Source organism: Grus americana, chromosome 5, assembly GCF_028858705.1.
Source record: "Grus americana isolate bGruAme1 chromosome 5, bGruAme1.mat, whole genome shotgun sequence".
Lineage (NCBI taxonomy): Eukaryota > Metazoa > Chordata > Aves > Gruiformes > Gruidae > Grus > Grus americana.
This window is the reverse complement of record NC_072856.1, coordinates 15,733,527-15,753,544: the sequence shown is the minus strand read 5'-3', so window position 1 is coordinate 15,753,544 and position 20,018 is coordinate 15,733,527. Positions and strand designations below refer to the sequence as shown.

Sequence of the window (20,018 nt, the reverse complement as noted above, 5' to 3'; positions counted from 1 at the left end):
GTCAGGAAATGGACGCACCTTCCTGCAGTCCCGGACTCCATCTCTACCGGACGCTCCCCGAGCACCCCCCGGGGCCTCCCCAGGCCCCCTCCGAGGCTGGGGCCGAGCAGCGGGCGCTCGGGGCTTTCACCCGCCGGGCCCCTCTCTCTCTCCCGGCCGGCGCGGGCCGTTAGGGCGGGGCGGACCCTTAGGGCGGGGCCGCGAGGGGCGGGGCGGGCCCTTAGGGCGGGGCCGACCGCCGGGACAGCGCCGAGGCCGGTCCGTCGCCGCCGTCGCCCGCCGGCAGGTGCGGGCAGAGCCACCGCCGCGCAGCCCGCGCCGGCCCCGCCTGGATGTGCACGGAGGCGGCGGCCGGCTGCGCGCAGGGTCCCGCCATGGCCCTGGCTTTCTGCGGCGACGAGGGCAACTCCACCGCCTACAACGTGGACCACGGCGTGCTCAACAACGGCTGCTTTGTGGACGCGCTCAACGTGGTGCCGCACGTCTTCCTGCTCTTCATCACCTTCCCCATCCTCTTCATCGGTGAGGGCCTGCGGGGCTCCCTTGCCCTGTCCGCCTATGCTTTGCCGTGCGTCGCCCCCCTTGCTTTCTGATCCCCCGCTCCCCCCGGTCTTGCTTTGTCGTGCCGTGTCCCCGCCCCCGCCTCGTTTTGTCTTGCCGTGGGTTTCCCTCCCCCGCTGTGCCGCGCGTGTCGTGTTTCCCCACCTTTGCCTTGCCTTCTTGCCTTGCTGTGCGTCTTCCCCCCCGGCTTGCTTGGCCTTGCCTTGCCCTCTGTGCCGTGCGGGGAGGCGGGAGGCTGCAAAGGGTGTTAGGACGCGGTGCAAGCTCCGGGATGCTCCGGCGACCGCCTCTCCCAGATTTGGCTGCCCGCACCGCCCGCTATCCGGGCTTCTCTCCGCTCCTGACAGCGCTGCCCGCTTCTCTCTCTCTCGGGGGCTTCCCGAGGCGGAGCAGCCTGCGGGGCTCCCTGCAGGTGACCCCCCCCTCCTTGCGTAGGGGCTGGCTGGATGCTGAAGGAGGCTGCAGGATCTGCCTGCAGGTTTTAACTAGCTGCGCGGGAAACAAAAATAAATGTGCGATTAAAAACCAGAAAACCTGGCAAATAAGTCTTACGTTATCAAATAATACTCCCTGTAATTACTGAATTGTTACGGCAGCCGGACAGCCCTCCTCATTACTGGTAATAACTAGGAGGGCTGCTCGGCTGTTGTAACTCGTGCCGTATCTGCAGCGGATATTCTTTGATAACATAAAACTGAGGTTACCGGTAGGTGGCCCGGTGGTTTAATACATGCGGCTGTCGCTACTTTGAGCACGGTTGTGCTCAGCCTGGCCTGGCCTCTACACAGCCACGGCACGAGCTGCGTGATGTAGCGCTCACTTCTGTCCAGCGTATAAGGTCTGGGGCTGAAACAGCAGCACAACTGTTAAAACGGGGTCAGCCGAAGAACTGTTTAGGGCTATCTGTTGTTTATCTGGCTTTTCTCAGTATTGCTAATTTTTACCTAGATCAAGAGAATGAGTTACTTTAAAAAATAATTGTAAGATAAAGTGTAAATTATTTAATTAAATGCATTAAAGTGAAGAAAAAATAGTGTATGTATTATAGCGCTTGTGCATATTTGTCAAAATGTTCATTTGTTGTTCATTTAAACTGTTACATTAAATATTTTCAAATATATTATGTGATTATTTGATAGTATGTTGCTAAAAGTGTAGGAATTTAAGGCTGCGTTCTGTCTGCGTTGTTGATTTTATTCTGTATGAAATGAAGCAATGAGAACACAGTTCTGAAAATATTCAAATACCTGCACATTTAACAACACGGTTGTGTCAACTTTAGTACACTAGTTTGTTACACCTGTGCTGTTCCGTATGCAGGAGCTTTGTATGTCACTTTTGTTGCTAAGAAAGCTCTTTATAATTTTCTTTTCCTGTTTAGGATGGGGAAGTCAGAGTTCCAAAGTACATATACATCATAGCACATGGCTTCATTTTCCTGGCCACAATTTACGCTGGATACTGACCTTTATTCTCTTGTTTGTGCTGGTGTGTGAAATTGCAGAGGGCATAGTGTCTGATGGGTAAGTGTATGCCTACCTTCTCCTGATAGCACTGAGTATTTTAAAGGTTTCAGGGTAGGTATTTTCTCTCTGTCTGAATTCTTATCTAGAACATATTCCTTGTGGTTATAAACATGAAATCTGTATTCTTGGTGATTAACCCACTGACCTTGTATCAGAAATTCCACAGACCTTGCCAAGTATGTACACACACACACACAACTGACCTTAATAATTTTTAGTTCAGCTTAATGACACTATCTTTCCAAAGAGTAATTATAGATAAATCCTAACAACTCAAGCAGATGGTGACATTTTTGTGATATGTTTTATGTCCAAGGACCCAGTCCCACAGTCCTTGCTGAGGCAGAACTCCCATGTGCACAGTAGGTCATACCATTCCCCCGCAAACTGAGTTCTGTTCATCTTAATAAAAGGAGTAGATCTACTGGGCCTTACCCACACCCCGGAGAGTTTCTTCTGATGTTTGTGCAGCATGTCTGATCTGCTACCTTGAGCAGAGCAGCTCACGCTATGTGAGCATGATCCATCATCTGTTATCCAACTTAGGATGTCTTTAAACAGTAATTTGTGGGGAAAAATTATTTCAAGTTAAACAAGTGATACAGGAGAGTGATTTATCATGAAAAAAGCTAATGTTATATAATGATGACTATGATCATCTTCCTCTAAAGAAAGATCTGATTTTCATAACTATTACAAATTTGCAACCCAAGGATTGTAAAGTTGAAGTTAAATAGAACAAAACCTCTCTGTTGAGCCATTTGTATAACAACTATCCACCAACCAGTGTGAAAGGCACTGCAGTATTCTGCTGTAGAAGCTGATATCATCATCATTATTATTATAACTTCTCTTAAACATATATAAATAGGATGTTCCTCAGTGCCAGTTTTTTAAAAAAGAATTTTTCTCGTGCTTATTTGGAGTTATCAGGGTGTGGGATGCTCAAAGCAAATTCTCCTGCCTTGAGTTTTCTGATTTATTTTGTTCTTTAGCAATCTCTCTCATTATTTTTATTTGCTTTTTAACTTGACTCAGAACACTGCTGTTAAGCAATAAGTGTCACCTGATGAGAATCGAAGCTCCTAGCTGTACTGGGGGTGTGCCAACCCACAGTCGTGCCTCCTGAGCACTCGGCAGGCTAGGGAGTGCTCCACTGGATAAAAGCAGATTTTGAGACTCATCAGCTTTCTGAGACCAAAATGCATCGTGTTGGTAAGCCCTTCTGAGAGCAATTGGGTGTCAAAGGCTTTGGCACCTCAGCGATAGATGCAGCCTGGTGGAGCTGTGGTTATATGGGGGAATTCCAGCAGCTTCTGTCTGTGAAATAAATAAATTTAAGAAAGCCTCCCACTCCTGCAGTGTTACCTACTGAAGCTTAGGCTGTCTGAAGAAATCTGTTCCTGTTGCTTGTTTTTCCTTGCTGAGAATTGAGCCCTGTTGTACAAAATACCCTGACATTACCAGGAATTCAGAGACTGGAGAATCTTCTCTCATTTTGCTCTATGCGCATACAACTTACTGTCAACAAGAAAAGTTAAGTGTTTACGCCATATCATCATGGCTCAATGTCCATGTGAGGGAGGGCTTTCCTTTCCTAGTACACATGAAGGAAGTGGTACTCCTGAGCTCCTACAGATCTGTTAGACATTTGGGACGTTCTGCTCTCAGGCATGTGACGTCCTATGATGATCTCCAGCTCCCTGACAGCACAGCCCCTTTTGTCTCTCCAACTACAAAAAGGTAGCTTTTGCTGCAGCCAGAACAAATCTAGAGATGCTAATTTATTTTCCATGAGGTACAGAGGACAAGGTGTGAATTTCCCTGAGTGTTTCTGTCCTGAAGGCTTCCTCTTGGTGCCTCTTCTCCTGGAGTTGGTTGGGAGACAGAGTTGTACCTTTTGACAGCACGGGACAGCCCATTACTTTTGTGGAAGAAAGGTGAGGTGGAGAAGAGGGCAAGTAGGGTGATAGAGGGGGAAAACATGATTCTACCCCCCTCTGCACAAACCAATGACATTGCCCAACAATTCCCATATTCCCAAAGGACTGTAGCTGGCAGCACCCCCTCTGCTGCTACCTGAAGCAAAGTATCGTTGAGAGTTTTGCTTTATAGGACAAAACTTAAGGGTGTACGATCCTGGTTTTGATTTTGTTTGTTGGTTTGCCATCACTGGAAACAGAACTCACTGTAAGTAATTCCCATGCCGTGGTGTTGTCTTTTCTCCTAAATTGGAAAAAGAAAATGAAACATTTCCACAAAATGTTTCTGTTAAAAATCTTAAATTGTGCTGTCAGTTGGTCTTATCTACATATTTTGATGGACAGCTCCCAAACTAGTTTAGCTTAAATTAACTTTTCTCATTTTGGAGCTGTGCTGCTTATCCTAATTTAAACAACGTTCCAATTGATTTCTGTAGGAAATAGGAGAACACGCATTTCATTTTCAGCACAGGGGAGGAATTTGAAATCTGTGTGATTTAGGAGCATAAATCCAGTTGGAAGTCAGAGAGCTTTAATCCATAACTCATTCTAGAAAATCCTACACTGGGGCTGGGTATAGGATACAATTCATAAATTAAAAGGGAAACATTTAAATAGCTAAGAGGTTTTGATTTTAATAGCTTTTCACTTTTTTTTTCTTTTTAAGAGTTTCAGAATCACGCCATTTACACCTGTACATGCCAGCTGGGATGGCGTTCTTGGCGGCCATCACATCGGTTGTCTATTACCATAATATCGAAACATCCAATTTCCCGAAGTTGTTAATCGGTATGTCTCACAACTTACAAGACTTGAAAGTGTGATTGTGGTGCTGTGTGTCTGCTCATTCGGTGATAGGTCATTGCAGTCTCCGTGCTAGCTTGGATGGATAAAGCTACACCTTTATTCGGGTCTGCTGGGTGTCATTACCAGACTCAGTTCTGAGTGTTCCTCAAACAGTTGACTGTTTTCAATGCTTTTAACTTCTTGCAGTATTCTGTATGGTGTTCTCATGGATCCAATGGGCCAAAGGCTTCTCTAGGAAAAACTGGCTTTATGGGAAAAGTAGCACATTAAATTCTTAACTCTAAAAGCTATCCAAACCCCCCTGCTTGTCAGCATGTTGCGTTTAAGCATGAGATAAGATTGAAGCCATCTTCGTGTGTGTGGTCTATTGAAATATGCAGGGAGTCAAGGGAAATGAATGACATCACTGACGTTCAGTATGACCCTGGGTATATTACTTTGCCTGCTTGTTCTTGCTTCCTGTTTCTAAAACTCCGTTTGTAAACTGCTTTAAGACCTTTTTCTTATACTATGTATAGGAACTACCTAGTATACTGTATATTTTCTACAAAATTGTAAATAAACTGTAGCTAGCTGTAGAAAATCCACTACTGCTGACAATCATGCAGTTGACGACGTGTTCTCTACTGTTTAAGTAGATTGCAGACTGTGGATGTCTACATATTTAGTCATCCTGTTAGCTGTTATTTCTTTGGTGGTCCTGGCTCATCAAATTTTGTTTGAGCTGTTTTTCCGTAGTAATGGATCCTGCTTAATTTTGTCTTGTATCATTGTAGCTCTGTGTATCAAAGTTCCGCTCTAGTTTTTGTCAGGTGGTAAAAGGTCAGTAACAACTGGATTTGAGAAAGCTTTTAAATATTGCAGCTTATTTTGAACTGCATGTTGTGGTAAGCGAGTATCCTCTTCTGCAGAAGGAGCCCGTAAATCCCATTAAAAAAAAAAAAAAAATTCCTCTTCAAAAACTTCAGATTTCTATCCAGGCTTGGCAACATTTATGTCTTCTCATTTGGGACTGCTTTTCTTCTTGTGCCCTTCTAAGTAGGATCTTTTTTGCCTTTTATAACCAGGTGGGGTCATTTAGTTACTTTTTTAATAAGTCAACACAGTCTATTTAATGCCTTCTCACAGGACTAGATGTTATGTCTCAGGAAAGCATTGCTAGCCTGTTACAATCACCTATGGAAAGCAAGCAGTGATTTTCTTGGCTTTTTCTTTTTTTGTCATTTTTCATGTATAATGCAGTGTTTAATAATTTAGTCTTGCTGCCACATTCCTGCTGTTAAGTCACTGAGAAGGGTAGCACAAATTTACAGCTGGTAGTTGATTACCCATTTTTACTTAATCCCTTCTCTGTAGAGATTTCTCTTTTATGATAATTTTGTTCGGTATTTAGAGCACTGGTGCTGGATGAGCTCTGGACAATACTTGAATAATAAACAGTTATACCAATGAATACCAACACTTAAGTAAGTGTTATTGCTACAAACGTTAATAATTATGAATTTTCATTTCGCAAGTACTTCCAAGGAATAGGCTCCTTTAGAAAAATCTGATCTTAATAGCTAACTCTTGGGCAAAAAAGAAAATCAGACTATCACAGTCTTTCCCACTTAGTTGATCTGATTTGAATTTTAATCCAAAGTCTTCACAAGCTGAGGGTCTTTAATTTTTATTTTTGGCTTCGTTTTTCTTTTCATTGTCCTGTGCTTGCGGGAGAACCTAAGACAGACATTTCTGGAAGTCTCCATCCTTTATTCTTGACTGCACAAATTTATTGTTATCTAACTGTGAGGATTGTAATCTTTCAATGTTAATTGCAACTACTTTGTATTGACAACTGGGACTAGGTGATGATAACTTTATGTAAATTAGCCCAGTGTGAGATAGTTAAATTATACCTCTACTCAGCTATCAACCCACTAGAGTGCAGTGTGGCCATGAAGCAGCTTTCTTTTAGAGCCTAATACAAATGAGGTAAATGGGAACCACAAGGAAAAGCTTAAGTTGGTGATAAACTTTTTGCTGAATGTATGAGAAAGGAAACCAAAAGAAAGTTCTTCATTAGTAAAATGTTTTAGAGGAGATCTAATACACAGAGTACACAGAGTAAAGTAAATGACCTGATGTGGCATCTTCTGCTGCTCCTGAGCATCAGTGAAGTTCCACCTAACTGCAGGGCATCGTCTGTCTCAGGAGCAGGATCAATGCCTACACTTGCAAAGAGTTGGTAGCCATATAAAGCAAAGGCTGACAGAGCCTTACTCCAAATTTACAAAGTCCAGTGGGGAAACACTAATTGATGCAGTGCAGAAGACCCTTAAATGTCTGTTCATTAATTCTGAACAGGATAAAATTTTCCAATCCTGTGAAACTTTGAGATTTCTTTTTTTTAAAACATCTTTTTTCACTCTGTACCTTAAAGAAACCAAGTCAATTTGTAGCTCTTCAAGAGGCAGATACCATAACAGACCTGGGGATCAGCACATTCCCTCGGGATATGCAAGGCAAGGACGCAAAGTTCCTGTACTGATCCTGCCTTTGAGCTTTATGCCCAGGCTGTAGGCTATTTTGAAGTAGTCATTCTTATTATCTCTTATCAAAAAAAGTTGACAAAGCTTGGAATATGTAGTCTCTGAAGCTAACGATTGAGTCCAGGATCCCAACTGAGTGTCCAAACTAGGAGAGGCTTTCAGCTGGTCTAAATCTGTTTTTCTCTGTATGGTTTTGACCTGTAATTATATTTCAACAAACATAGCTTTACCAGTGTAGCACTGTTTACCAGGTGACTCTTGTAATAATGCTAATTTTGGTGCTCTTTGCACAGTGTTGCAATATGGATGCATAACATACGTACAGTTTAGCAGGACACTTTCATACTGAACTGGAAAATCCGCTAACTTTCTCGGCATTCAAAATAAGTAATTGAATGGTAGCATCTGATTGCACTATTTTTTTAGTATTTATTTGTTTAATAGATAAGTAAACCTCAGAAATTAAAGAGTAGGAGAAAATGATGAAATAACAATAGGAGTTTGAGGTTTTTATCTGAAAAGGATAGTAGTATGGGAACATATATGAATTTTTTAATTGAAGAAAATTGTCTTTTTATTTAGCCAATCATCATTATAGGACTGCCTTACCATTCTTGACAGTAATCTAGTTTTCTAATTTAAATTTCTTTTACCTTGGCATTGAAGTTAATTCCCTTGGAATTAGTTTATTGTTTAAACTGGAACTTCCTGTTATCATCTAAATATAATGCTTATTGCTTAGTACACAACATTTCTCTCCAAACAGACACCAGTTAGTTAATAAATCCCATCCAATTAAGTACGTGATTTTTTTAGATCTTGGGCTTAATCCAATAAAGGTGTGGAACAGTTTGAGTTCCACATCGCTTAATTTTCAGTGGTCTGGCCCCAGGTGAGAATCTACATCCTGGTGTTGTGGGTTGAGGTCACTTACACAGCCCAAGAGAAAGCGAGGTCCTTTAGGCTGCAGGCACCTAGAATAGATCTAAAGCAATCAAGTAAATGAAAGCACGCCTCTGTGGTCTGATCACTAGACACTTCAGGCCAGTGGAAGTTCTTGGTGATAATTTCTAGAAATCTCAGCCAATATACACTCACCAGCCAGATCATAAAAACACAGCTTAAAAGAAAAAGCCATAACTATATTTTCCAAGGAGCCGTATCTTGAGGGGCCTGTGAACATGCGCCAGATTGGATTATGTACACTTGTATTCAAAAGTGAGAGGCTAAATAATTTCAAATGCTTCTAGAAGGTATAACAGCGGGAAGTCAGTTATCACCTGAGAATGTTGCATTTGGCACTTTATAATGCGTCTTAGGTAAAAGATAAATGAATGTTCTAATAAAATAATAGTTTAAAACAGTCATATAGACCCTTCTTTAAATCCTAAATAGGAGAATGGCTCTGCTAGTTCTTATTTCTTCTTCCTTCTTCCAAGACCAGCAGGTCAAGCGAGGTGGTTCTCCCCCTCTACTCCACTCTCGTGAGACCCCACCTTGAGTACTGTCCCCAGTGCGAGAAGGAGGTAGATCTATTGGAGCGAGTCCAGAGGAGGGCCACAAAGATCGTCAGAGGGCTGGAGCACCTCTCCTATGAGGACAGGCTGAGAGAGTTGGGGTTGTTTAGCCTGGAGAAGAGAAGGCTCTGGGGAGACCTTATAGCAGCCTTCCAGTACCTCAAGGGGGCCTACAAGAAAGCTGGAGGGGCACTGTTTACAAGGGCATAGAGTGATAGGGTGATGGGTAATGGCCTTAAGCTGAAGGAGGGTAGATTTAGATTAGGTATAGGGAAGAAATTCTTCGCTATGAGGGTGGTAAGACCCTGGAACAGGTTGCCCAGAGAAGTTGTGGTTGCCCCCTCCCTGGAAGTGTTCAAGGCCAAGGTTGAATGGGGCTTTGGGCAACCTGGTCTGGTGGAGGGTGTCCCCGCCCATGGCAGGAGGGTTGGAACTAGATGATCTTGAAGGTCCCTTCCAACCCAAACCATTCTGTGATTCTATGATTTTCAGTCTGCTATGTTTGTGTAAGTCCTCTTTATGCTGGGAAAGATGCATTCTCAGCCTGTCGTAAGAAGAACGAGGCAAAAGCCAAGAATTAACAAATTGTTATACTCCTAATGACTTTTTATGTGGAATGTATTCTTGGAAGAAGTGAGATTTTAGTCAGATATATTGCAAATAGGAAGGACTAGTGCCTCAAAGGTAGGAAACAGTCTGAAGCAGGATGAGGAGATTAGATTTGATGCAGTATAAGTTGGGAAGATGGTAGGAAGCCTCACATAAGAAGGCTATAGTTTTATAAGAGGGTTTCTGTAAGTATGCCTCTTAAATCCTCTCTGCAACTGCATCAGCCACTAAAACACAGTGCTGAAATACCTGACCTCTTAGTGCTTTCATCTTACAAACTGGCTTATTAATTTTAGAGGAAGATAGAGTCTCTTGGCAAATGCCTTAATGCCCAGTACTCCTGTACTGTTCCATTTACTGTCCTCATTTAAATCAGAGTTTTGAAATAGTTTTCCATAGAAGCAGGAGTGGCAGTCCCAAATCCCATATGGACTCTCTGTGTTGAATTTAGTTTTGCTTGGAAAGGGTAGTACATCCCCACAGAGCTTTCTTGGGTGTCTTGAGGTACCTGGAATACCACCAATTCTTTGAAACTTGTGCAGGTTCCTGATGATTATCCATTTAGACTTACAGTTGCTAATGTCTTGGTTGAAGACTTTCTCTGGTCTTATAGCAAGACACTCAGAAAGCATATCCATGTTTTTCTTGGCAGCTAGAGTTCATTCCAGCTGTTGTGCCATGGCAGATTCAGCAGCAATGAAAGATTCATGTAAAAGAACATAACCCTGTAAGGTATTTCCTTAAGAATGGGGAACAGGAGCTGGCTTATGGTGTGGTGAATGGCATGGAGTGTGTTTCCAAATCACCAAGCTCGCTGCAGGGATTATTTATTGATAACTGACAGTAGCTCTTTTACACAAGAAGTTCAGTAGAACTCTAAATAGAGTTGTATTCTACGAACGCCAGAACGTCCTTCCTTCATGTGCCTGTGTATCTGCATTATTAAGTACATATATGGAATTTGCATTGAACGATAGAGCAGCAGCAGTCTGGAGAAAATATTTTAACATCTCTTCCTGCATATATCCTAGAGATCTGCAGGGGGAATTAGATCAATTTTCCTTCAAGCCAAATTCATAGCAGTCTTGTAGCGTTAACCAAACTTGAAGAGCATCATTCACAGCCACCATCACTTGTGGGGCAACTCCCTCCCTTGAACTCATCATGTGGACGCATGTTTACAACAGATGGAAATTTCCTTCAGCAGACTTCACTTTGTGAAACTTTCCAAATATCACTAAATCTAATAGGAAAGGAATTTGGAACTAACTATCTCAATATTTTCATGTTTGTGGAATTGAATTAGGCTTCTGTTTTGACATCAGAAAGGTCACACTCTGGTTTTCTATATTCTTGTTGCATTCTTTCTGAATGAATATTTAATACTGCTATTGTATATTTTTGCAACTGTGGAGCTGATTAACTTTTGGGTTTTTTCTCCCTACAGCATTGCTGTTCTACTGGACTTTAGCTTTCATAACTAAAACCATCAAATTTGTAAAGTTCTGTGATAATGGGGTTGGATTTTCTCAGCTTCGATTTTGCCTCACAGGACTCCTGGTTGTTCTATATGGAATGCTACTAGCTGTAGAAATCAATGTCATCAGGGTGAGGGTAAGTTAGTATCATAAAAATCTCCTCCTGTCTTTTGTTGTTTGGGTGTTGGGGTTTTTGTTGTTTGTTTTTTTTTCTTTATTCCCCTTTCTGGGTACTTACTGTGAAATGCATTTCTAAAGGAGAGAGAAAAATCCACTTAGAAATAGAAATGTTATTTGAGAATCAAAGGTTAACACAACTTTATTGGGCCAGATGAATCCATAATTTTAAAAAATGCCAGACTCCATTGTAGTTAAATTAAGATGAATTTCATCTCTTCAAGTTTGTTTTAAAAATACCTAATATGAGTCACAGTCTCAGTCATCAGAAACAAGTATTTCTGATGCAAGGGAAGACTGAGTGAAAGGAATAGGCTGCTCCATTGGGGAATATCTTAGACATACAAATAACATCTCTCATTTTCCAGGAGACAATCAAATTAAGTGATTTACTAGGGCAAGTGGAACTGCTATCTAGCCTCCCAGATATTTACTTATTTTTTTCCCTCTGTGGTGTCTGCAGTCATAATCCAAAGTGGGAGATGACTTTGGAGACTGCTGGATAGATACATGCCAAAGTTCTTCCCTTCACCTGTCCCTCTTAACTGTATGCAGAAATTAAACTTAGTCTCAGGAGGGAAAGAAACTTTTTCCATGTAAATTTTCTTGCTGCTTCCCTCACATTAGTATGTGAACTCTTTCTAGTAACACATTCAGCAATGTTGAGTTGCATCTATCACATATTTGTTCTTTCATGATTTTCTTGGGGAATTTTGTGTGTTTGTATGTTTATTTTACAGCTTAGGACAAAAATATATCTAAAAGCAGCCTTTTTAGTAACTTTTTTGAAAGAAAGAGTAATAAAAACCTCAGTGCTGGATGTTCAGTATTTCTCTCATAAATGAAAAACAGTGGATTGACTTGTGGGAAAAGAGAAATTCAAATGTGATATTGGAGAAACTTGTTCATAAAGCTCCTCGCATAGAACTGCATAATTAAATGAGATTTAATCACTGTGGAATTATAGGTCACAAAGAAGAATAAATAATGGTCACTGCCTATTGTAATTTTTTTTAATGTTCTATTTGTTTGGTTTTAATTATTAAAGGATGTCATTGATGCATAGAATGAATTTGCCAACAGTACGGATTTTTTTTTACTGCCTATTGTGTCTGTGGCAGAGTTTGGAGAGCCAGTCTTGTTGCTGCAGCTGCAGAAGGGATTGGGATGCACAGAGAGCTGGCCACTGCTGAGGGGGAGGAGGGATGAGCTGGGGGTGGAAGGAAATAAAAATAAGGTGAGGCCTCTCTGCTAGCAGAAACGGCAGACATTGGCCTCACCTTTTTTCTCCTGCCTTTACCCATCTTCTTCCAGAAGACAGAATATTGACTTGTTTGACTTTCAATCCCTACTGTACCTTCTCCCTTCCTTCCACTGTTCCCGTTGTTCCTCTGGATGGCCTTTCCCAACCCCATCACTATTTTTTCTAGGATCTGTGAATTATTTCTCCAACTGTGGTTGGACAAAAGATAGCAGTGAAGCATATTCAGAAAACCTACTAAGAGTAATAGGATTTAGATACAGTCATAAATAGAGATTGAATGAAATATGATTGAGTACTTTTCAGAAAGGAAAGGTGTATTTTTAAGAGGCTTGGCTTCTTATTCCCAAAAATGAACAATGCTTGAAAAAGTTTTATCTTGTCAACAGGAAGTCATCAGCAGTCTGCCCTCGTTCTTTTGGTATTTAAGCCAATAAAAACATTTGTTAATGCCATATGCACTCTCTAGTTCAGTGGTCTCCCAGATCCATTCAGGACAGCGCAGATAGCTCCATGTTCTGAGCTAACTAAATGTCGGGCAGTACAGTATGGAAGATGAATCGTTGTGGTAGCCTCAGGGCTGTGCCTAAGCTAGTGTGTCCCATGTTGCTCTGTCTGGAGCTCTGAGTGAGAGGCTGGGGCTGTACTATTTGAAATGTGAGTATTTTAATTTTTTTTCTACATATATGCAAATTTGTACACCATAAACAAACTAATAGTGAATGTTTAGGCTGATTTATTTCTAGGCTGGATGCCTCCGATTTTCCTCAGTACCGTGGAAACTGGATTGCTGTATTGGTTGGATTTCAGTGCCTAAATTCCTTGAGTATGTTTGAGAAACTGAGACTGATTCATTGATTATCAGCTATGTCCTTTATCTCTTGCCTATTCTTTGCAGACTTTTATTTTCTATGCATTTAGTGTGATTCTTTTGGTATTTTTGTGAATTTCAGAGGTATGTTTTCTTCAAAACTCCTAAAGAAGTTAAACCTCCTGAGGATCTCCAGGATCTTGGCGTTCGATTCCTACAGCCGTTTGTGAATCTGCTGTCCAAGGGAACATACTGGTGGATGAATACATTCATCAAGACTGCCCATAAAAAACCAATAGACTTGAAAACCATAGGCAAGCTTCCCATTGCTATGAGAGCTCTGACCAATTATGTTCGCCTTAATGAGGCTTTTGAAGCACAGAAGGTATGCAGAGCATGGAATTATGTCCATCTGCTTACTCAGTGTTTATGTTTTTCATTACTTTTTATGCTATGAGCATGGTATAAAATTCTATAAACAGATATGATGCAAATGAAGTATCCATTAGCATAGGTTTCTGTATACAAAGAGATCTCATACTCAGTTTACCTCGTAGAAATAATGGAAATTTCTCTACTTAAACATGCACGTCAAGCAAATTACTGGTTAAATGCGTGTAAAATCCATATGGCCTCTATTTTGATGTGGAAAGTAATTATGGACTGTATTTGCTGAACACCATTATCATTCTTCCTAATAAGACCCTGGAATAATTCAATTACAGAGTCAATATTAATGAGGCCTCACAGGACTATTTTTTCCATGTTATTTCAGTTACAATTTGTCTGTAGGAGAATTCAGGGCTGAAACTACCTCAGCTCAGATTCTGCTTGGCTCCCTGGTGGGAATTGAGTGTATTCAGGATTTTAAGAGAAGTCTGTTGCATCCTGTCTAGAAGGAGTTTAGGTTTCCAGGCTCTATGTTCTTAGGAACACAAAACCTGTCAGTTCGTTCCCTCCCTCCCTCTTTTTTTTTTTTTCCCCTCCTTTCTTTCTCCCCCAGCAAGCCACAAACACCACACTTATTTGATCCCTATTAAGAGTAGGAAAGAAATAATGGTTCTTTTTGTGAAGTGGAGGAGAGCACAAACTAATGCTATAAAATCCATAAAAACAAATGAAATAACTAGTTCCTGTGCTTTTCTAGCTCAAAGATTGCAGCTGGTTTTCAATGAATTAAAGCAGGGATAAAAATACCAATAATTTATCAGACTTGAGGCTAATACATAACATAATCCTTACTAATTTTTTTCTTCTGAACAGAACAAAAGGTCGTCATCTCCACAAGGATCCAGATCAATATGGCGTGCTCTCTGCTGTGCTTTTGGAAGACCCTTACTTCTCAGTAGCACATTTCGTATTCTGGCTGATTTGCTTGGATTTGCTGGTCCGCTCTGCATCTCTGGGATTGTTCACAATGTTGGAAAAGGAAATAACACCATCCGCCCACAGGTACTGTCAAAACGTCATAAAAATAAAAGAGTCAAAAAAAGTAATGCTATGACTATGTATTATTTGGTCTCAGTAAAGAAAGTGACTCTGCAATGTATTTGTGAATGCTAGAAATGACAGTATGTATGTACTGCCTGTTATCTACATTTAGACCTTGATGGGGAGCAAAATATGTTACCCACAGGCTTTCAGTCTGGAAAATAACCTCATTCAAGGTAATGGTGAAGCATATCTAAAATCCCACTAGTATCATAAGGATTTTAGGTACAGTCTTGAGTAGAGATTGAATCAAATATGTGACTGAAGTGCTTTTTGGAAAGGAAAAAGTGTATTTTTAATAGGCTTGGCTTTTCATTTCCAAAAATGAGTGATGTCTAAGAGGCTTAAAGCAGGCTTTTGTCATCACAATGAAATGCCAAGTAATTTAGCTGTGACAAAGAATTTCCACTAGTGTCTTTGGGGAGGTTGGTTTTGAAAGATCAACTGAAACATAATTTTAAAGGATGCTACTTAAATGAGTGTTCCCCAAGAAGAAACAGACATACTTTTCGATTAATTTAAAAAAAAACAAAACAAAACCTCAGGAAGCATCTTCTAATTATACGATGACGTCACTCAGGCTCCATTTCTATGAGAAAGATCACTTTATTTTTGCAGCTCACTTATTGTTTGATATAAGACTTTATTTCCAAAGTCTGTTGACACTAATAGAACTATACGCATTCACTCAAGTACACTTTGGATTAGGTCCACTGTAAATATTGAAATACATCAGATGCATTGCAGAAAATTTAACAAAGGCTTCAAGCTAAAATTAATTGTTTATCCATTTTGCAATCCTTATCCTAATATTTGGAGACTTTAATATAGCAAGTACATTCAATGGAAACCAGTTAAAGCAGGAAATGAAAAAAATGGAGACTACAGGGCTATGTTGCAGCAAAGTACTGTGGAAGCTTTTGAGCTGCTTCTTGATAATTTGTTTGGAGCACTATTTCAGCTGAAATCATACCGAATCACTATTTTTAGATTAGCCTATTTAATTTTCCTATTGAAGTGTCAGCTAGTGCTCCTCTGTGAAAAAATGCTCTGGGCTGCTCCAGATAGACCCTAAACAGAGCCTCATCCAGCCTTGACATCCTCACTGTGTCTAGCTAAGTCATGGCCTCATCCTTGTTGTCATTTACACCATTTAGGGATCATCTAACAGCAATATTCACTGATGGTGATAGTCCGTGAGTGACACTTAAGGGTCTATTTTACCTTTGCTAAAAGGTCTCCAAGAAGATTTTCCTTCTGTCTTGACCTGGTTTATACACATTGTTTTTCTGTTAAGAGGCTAATTACCTTTACATTTGAAAATTGCTTTTGCTAGATTAGATGAAATATCTTTCTAAAATGTATGAAGGCTTTCTATTCAAACCATCTGTAAAACGACTGGGGTGTTCAGGAAAACTCCCACATGTATGCACGTACCTAGCCAACTGGGTCTACTTGGGGAAAAACACACCAGTCTACTGCTAGGAATGTTATATCCTTACTTGTAATGAGTCAAAAAAGGAGAAACTTGCCTTATTAATTGTTCATCCTGAGAACTACATACATGTGGGAAACAAGCCTTCTAAAACGTTGTCTTATGAAGACAAAGATAAGTTGGGGGGAAACATTGTTTGTGTCTGATGTGCTGCTGAGTTTGAGGGTGTTGGAAGGAATTTCCATACAGTGGGACAGAATCGGACAAGCAAAATAAGCTATGAGCAGAGAGCGTCTTTTAGCCATCCCTTAGAGTGACATTTCTTCATTTTGAATAGTTTAGATTGAGGAAATGTTGTAATGAGTCAGCTACATCTTTCAAACAGAAATTCTGTTTGTGAGACTGAAGGCAGAGAGATAAATCCTAAGATACAATATGTGCTGTATTCTTCGGGCCCTTTGTGACAGATATAAACTACCATGGAGCTGGAACTCTGTCACGTGGGTGTCATGGGCAGTATTAACTGCTTTAGTTAGTGCCACAGTTAGTCAGAGCACGACAGTGTCTTAAATTCTGTCACGCTCTTCATGTTTATTTATAACTCCAGTATCAATATTTACGGCCACCCCAGAATGTTCTTATGACATGAATTTCTCTGAGTGTTAATCATTTCACACCGAGGAAGAGACTGACAGAATGATAACCTTTATAATTTGCCGGTAGCATCTTCCACATTGCAATGTTAGGATTAGCAGTTCCAGTATTAGGAATATCTGCTGACGTGACACATTCAAACGATACACCAAACCTACAGAATCATTATTTAAAAAGGTCTAGCACTCATAGGTCCCAGTGTAGCAGAAGGCCTAGCATTGACATTTAAGACTGTGTGAATCTAGGGTCTTTATGTGTTTAAATAGTGGCTTTTTGCTCAGGCTTTTACTGGTTAAACCCTACTGGCACTTTTTAAAAGTGATATTAGCCTGAAGTCATCAGGAAGGTAGGATGCTGAATGTCCCCAAAGCCATTTCTGAAAACATCTAATTAGTTCCATCAACTTTCCAGTGAGGTCATTTGCCTTATAGGCAAAAGGTTCAGTAGATGTTCAGTTGTTTCCTTGTGTTTCCTGCAAGGCTGACCAAGTGTACTTAGAGAATTGCTGTAGTTTAAACACATAGATGCTCAGTGACTTTGTAAACCGTAATGGCCTGATAATGCATCTGAGACTTGGCAAATACCTTGGTGCTTTCACCAAGTGTGTGTGTGATGTTTATGTATATATGTTTAAGCCCTCCTTTTCTCTCAAGTTGAGTACTAGAAGAAATAATGAGAGGATTCATTTCATTTTTCCTCCTTGTTTATCTATTATATGATGTTTTGAAGCAAATCAACACTGCACCAAAATCTCATTGCTAGAAAAGCATGATTTGTAAAACATGGTTGTGTAAAAAATGATATTCTTTTACATACAGTAAAATGTTGTACTAGCTGCAGTAATTAGCACTGCTAGCCAGATGCCCATGTAGGACAGCATTGAAGTTGTGCTGCTTCTGTTACTGCCTTTGATATAATACAGCGCAACCTGTAACCTTCATGGTTGTGATAATGCTCAGCCTTTCCCTTTGCCATCATGTTAGCATCTTTGACAATCACTATCTCCCAGATTGTCCTAGACTTGTATGTTGTTCTAGCTTTGCCTTCCTAAGAGGCGCTTTTTTTTTTCCAGTTTTTAATGTGTTACAGAGATACCGCTTTTTCCTGGATGACCCAGTATTGAAATAAAAAGAAATTACAGTGAAGAACCACTAAAATCAATAGCTGACCTGAGAAAGGTTAACTCAAAGGGAAGATTCTCACTGTTGCAAATTAACAAGATATGTCTGAGGTGAAAACCTCATGAATGTAAATGATCCTGGAAGAAATTCTTCACTGTGAGGGTGGCGAGGCCCTGGAACAGGTGCCCGGGGAGGCTGTGGATGCCCCATCCCCGGAAGAGTTCAAGACCAGGCTGGATGGGGCTTTGGGCAACCTGGTCTAGTGGAGGGTGTCCCTGCCCATGGCAGGGGGGTTGGAACTAGATGATCTTTGAGGTCCCTTCCAACCCAAACCATTCTATGATTCTATGAACTTGCTAGGAGGTAATGACCATAATTAAAAATGCTGAACAAACCTGTTGGATGCTGCAAACCAAAATAATGTGCGAAGTTCCAGGAGTCAGAAGGATGTGTTTCTGGCAAGTTGTGAAGGTAATTTTAGTGTTCAGTAATCTGAAATGCTAAAATAATGAGACTAATTTCTCTGAAAGGACATTAACTAGTCCTTTCTGACAATGGGTAGTGCACATCTTTTAGCAAATGGAGTTACTCAAATTGTCCTAGAATTTTGGAAGGATATCAGAAATCCTGTAAATGTCATTCTGCATTTAAATAAAGCTTACTGAGTTGGCACATCGTATGACTGTTTCCTTGAATTGATAAACTGTGAGGTTTCAGATCAGATTGGGAGCACTTTCAAAGTAATAAACTGTGGTTATTTCTGCTTGTTAATTATGCAAAACTGGTAATTAAATTACCATCACACCTGATTTCTAACTTTTTTTTTCCTAGACTAAAATTCTTGGTGTTTTCTTTATTTCATCTCAAGAGTTCCTGTCCAATGCTTATGTTTTGGCTGTACTCTTATTTTTTGCCCTTCTATTGCAAAGGACGTTTCTCCAAGCATCATACTATGTTGCTATTGAAACGGGAATCAACTTGAGAGGTGCAATACAGGTAACCGATATATTATTAATTAATCTATTTTCATACAATCATATGTGTATTTTTAAATGTAGTAATTAAATTCTGAAATGCTTCTCTTCTGAAATGTATTGAACGTAAATGTTGCTGTTAAATACTGTGTTAACTTAGACCTATATCTAAGACCTCTTTCCTCTACATCGTGTTAGATGATTTTGTATAAACATTTATTTGTAATACCTAATACTTTGTTTCTTCTTACCTTTGAGCATAAATTTGCTGACAGTAAAACTGAATGTAGCTTTTGAAAGAATCTAGGTTCTGAACTACATCTCTCCCATCTCAAAGGCATGTTTTTGTAACATCCCATGCAAATAATACAGCTTTAAAAATGTCTTGTAGACATACTTTGGACAAAAGCATAGGTTGTATTGCCAATGTATGGAGTAGTGTCTTATTCCACAGGTCATGCCACAAAATCTACCAGGCGTTGCGGAGTCAGTAATTACTGAACATAAGTGAGATTGGTAAAATGGAGTGCATAATCATTGTATAAATGTGAACAGCAGATCAAAGGTTTATGTAGTGTACAAAGGAAATGAGAGACTTGGGTGTAAGATTACAATGCGGTATTGCCAAGTGCACTGGCTGAAACGTACCCTCTAACAGCTTGAAAGCCAGCCTTATAAGTTACACTATTTATCCGCAGAACTACGTGGATCCTGTGAGAGTCTGTGATAGATGGATGCTTTCAATAGCAGCGTAATTGTTTAATCCTCTTTTGATCTTACACTTGGAAGCACTTGTCAGCTGCCAGACTTCTGGATTCCATCCATTGGTTTTCCCTTATTAGAGTGGAGTAGAAAATTCCTAAAGAAATAAAAAATGAACCCAAAATATATATAAAAAAAGTTGCATGTCTTGTATCAAGCAGAAGAGCTGCAACTAACTGAGAAATACGTGGACCATGGCAAGTGTAAAAGGGGAATTGTTGGAAAATAGTGCTACATTCCCATCAATTTTGTTTAAGAAAGGCTTTGTGTTCTCTGCGCTGGATATTACACAGAGGCCTAGAAAACGCCAGCAGTCATGCC

The 20,018-nt window shown here is 40.4% G+C and overlaps 1 protein-coding gene across 3 annotated transcripts in view; it reads left to right on the top strand.

The window, feature by feature from the left end:
• Positions 1-222: 222 nt before the first annotated feature.
• Positions 223-20,018, top strand: part of ABCC8 (ATP binding cassette subfamily C member 8) — an 80,099-nt gene continuing 60,303 nt past the window's right edge. For all 3 annotated transcript variants that reach the window (XR_008577271.1, XM_054826561.1, XM_054826560.1), the window contains exons 1-7: positions 223-522; positions 1,943-2,084; positions 4,737-4,858; positions 10,981-11,147; positions 13,403-13,645; positions 14,524-14,712; positions 18,793-18,957. Coding sequence is in view for 2 of the 3 variants with exons in the window: in XM_054826561.1 (XP_054682536.1) it covers positions 333-522; positions 1,943-2,084; positions 4,737-4,858; positions 10,981-11,147; positions 13,403-13,645; positions 14,524-14,712; positions 18,793-18,957 (1,218 nt within the window). In the remaining variant the exon portion in view is untranslated. The remainder of the gene's footprint in view (positions 523-1,942; positions 2,085-4,736; positions 4,859-10,980; positions 11,148-13,402; positions 13,646-14,523; positions 14,713-18,792; positions 18,958-20,018) is intronic.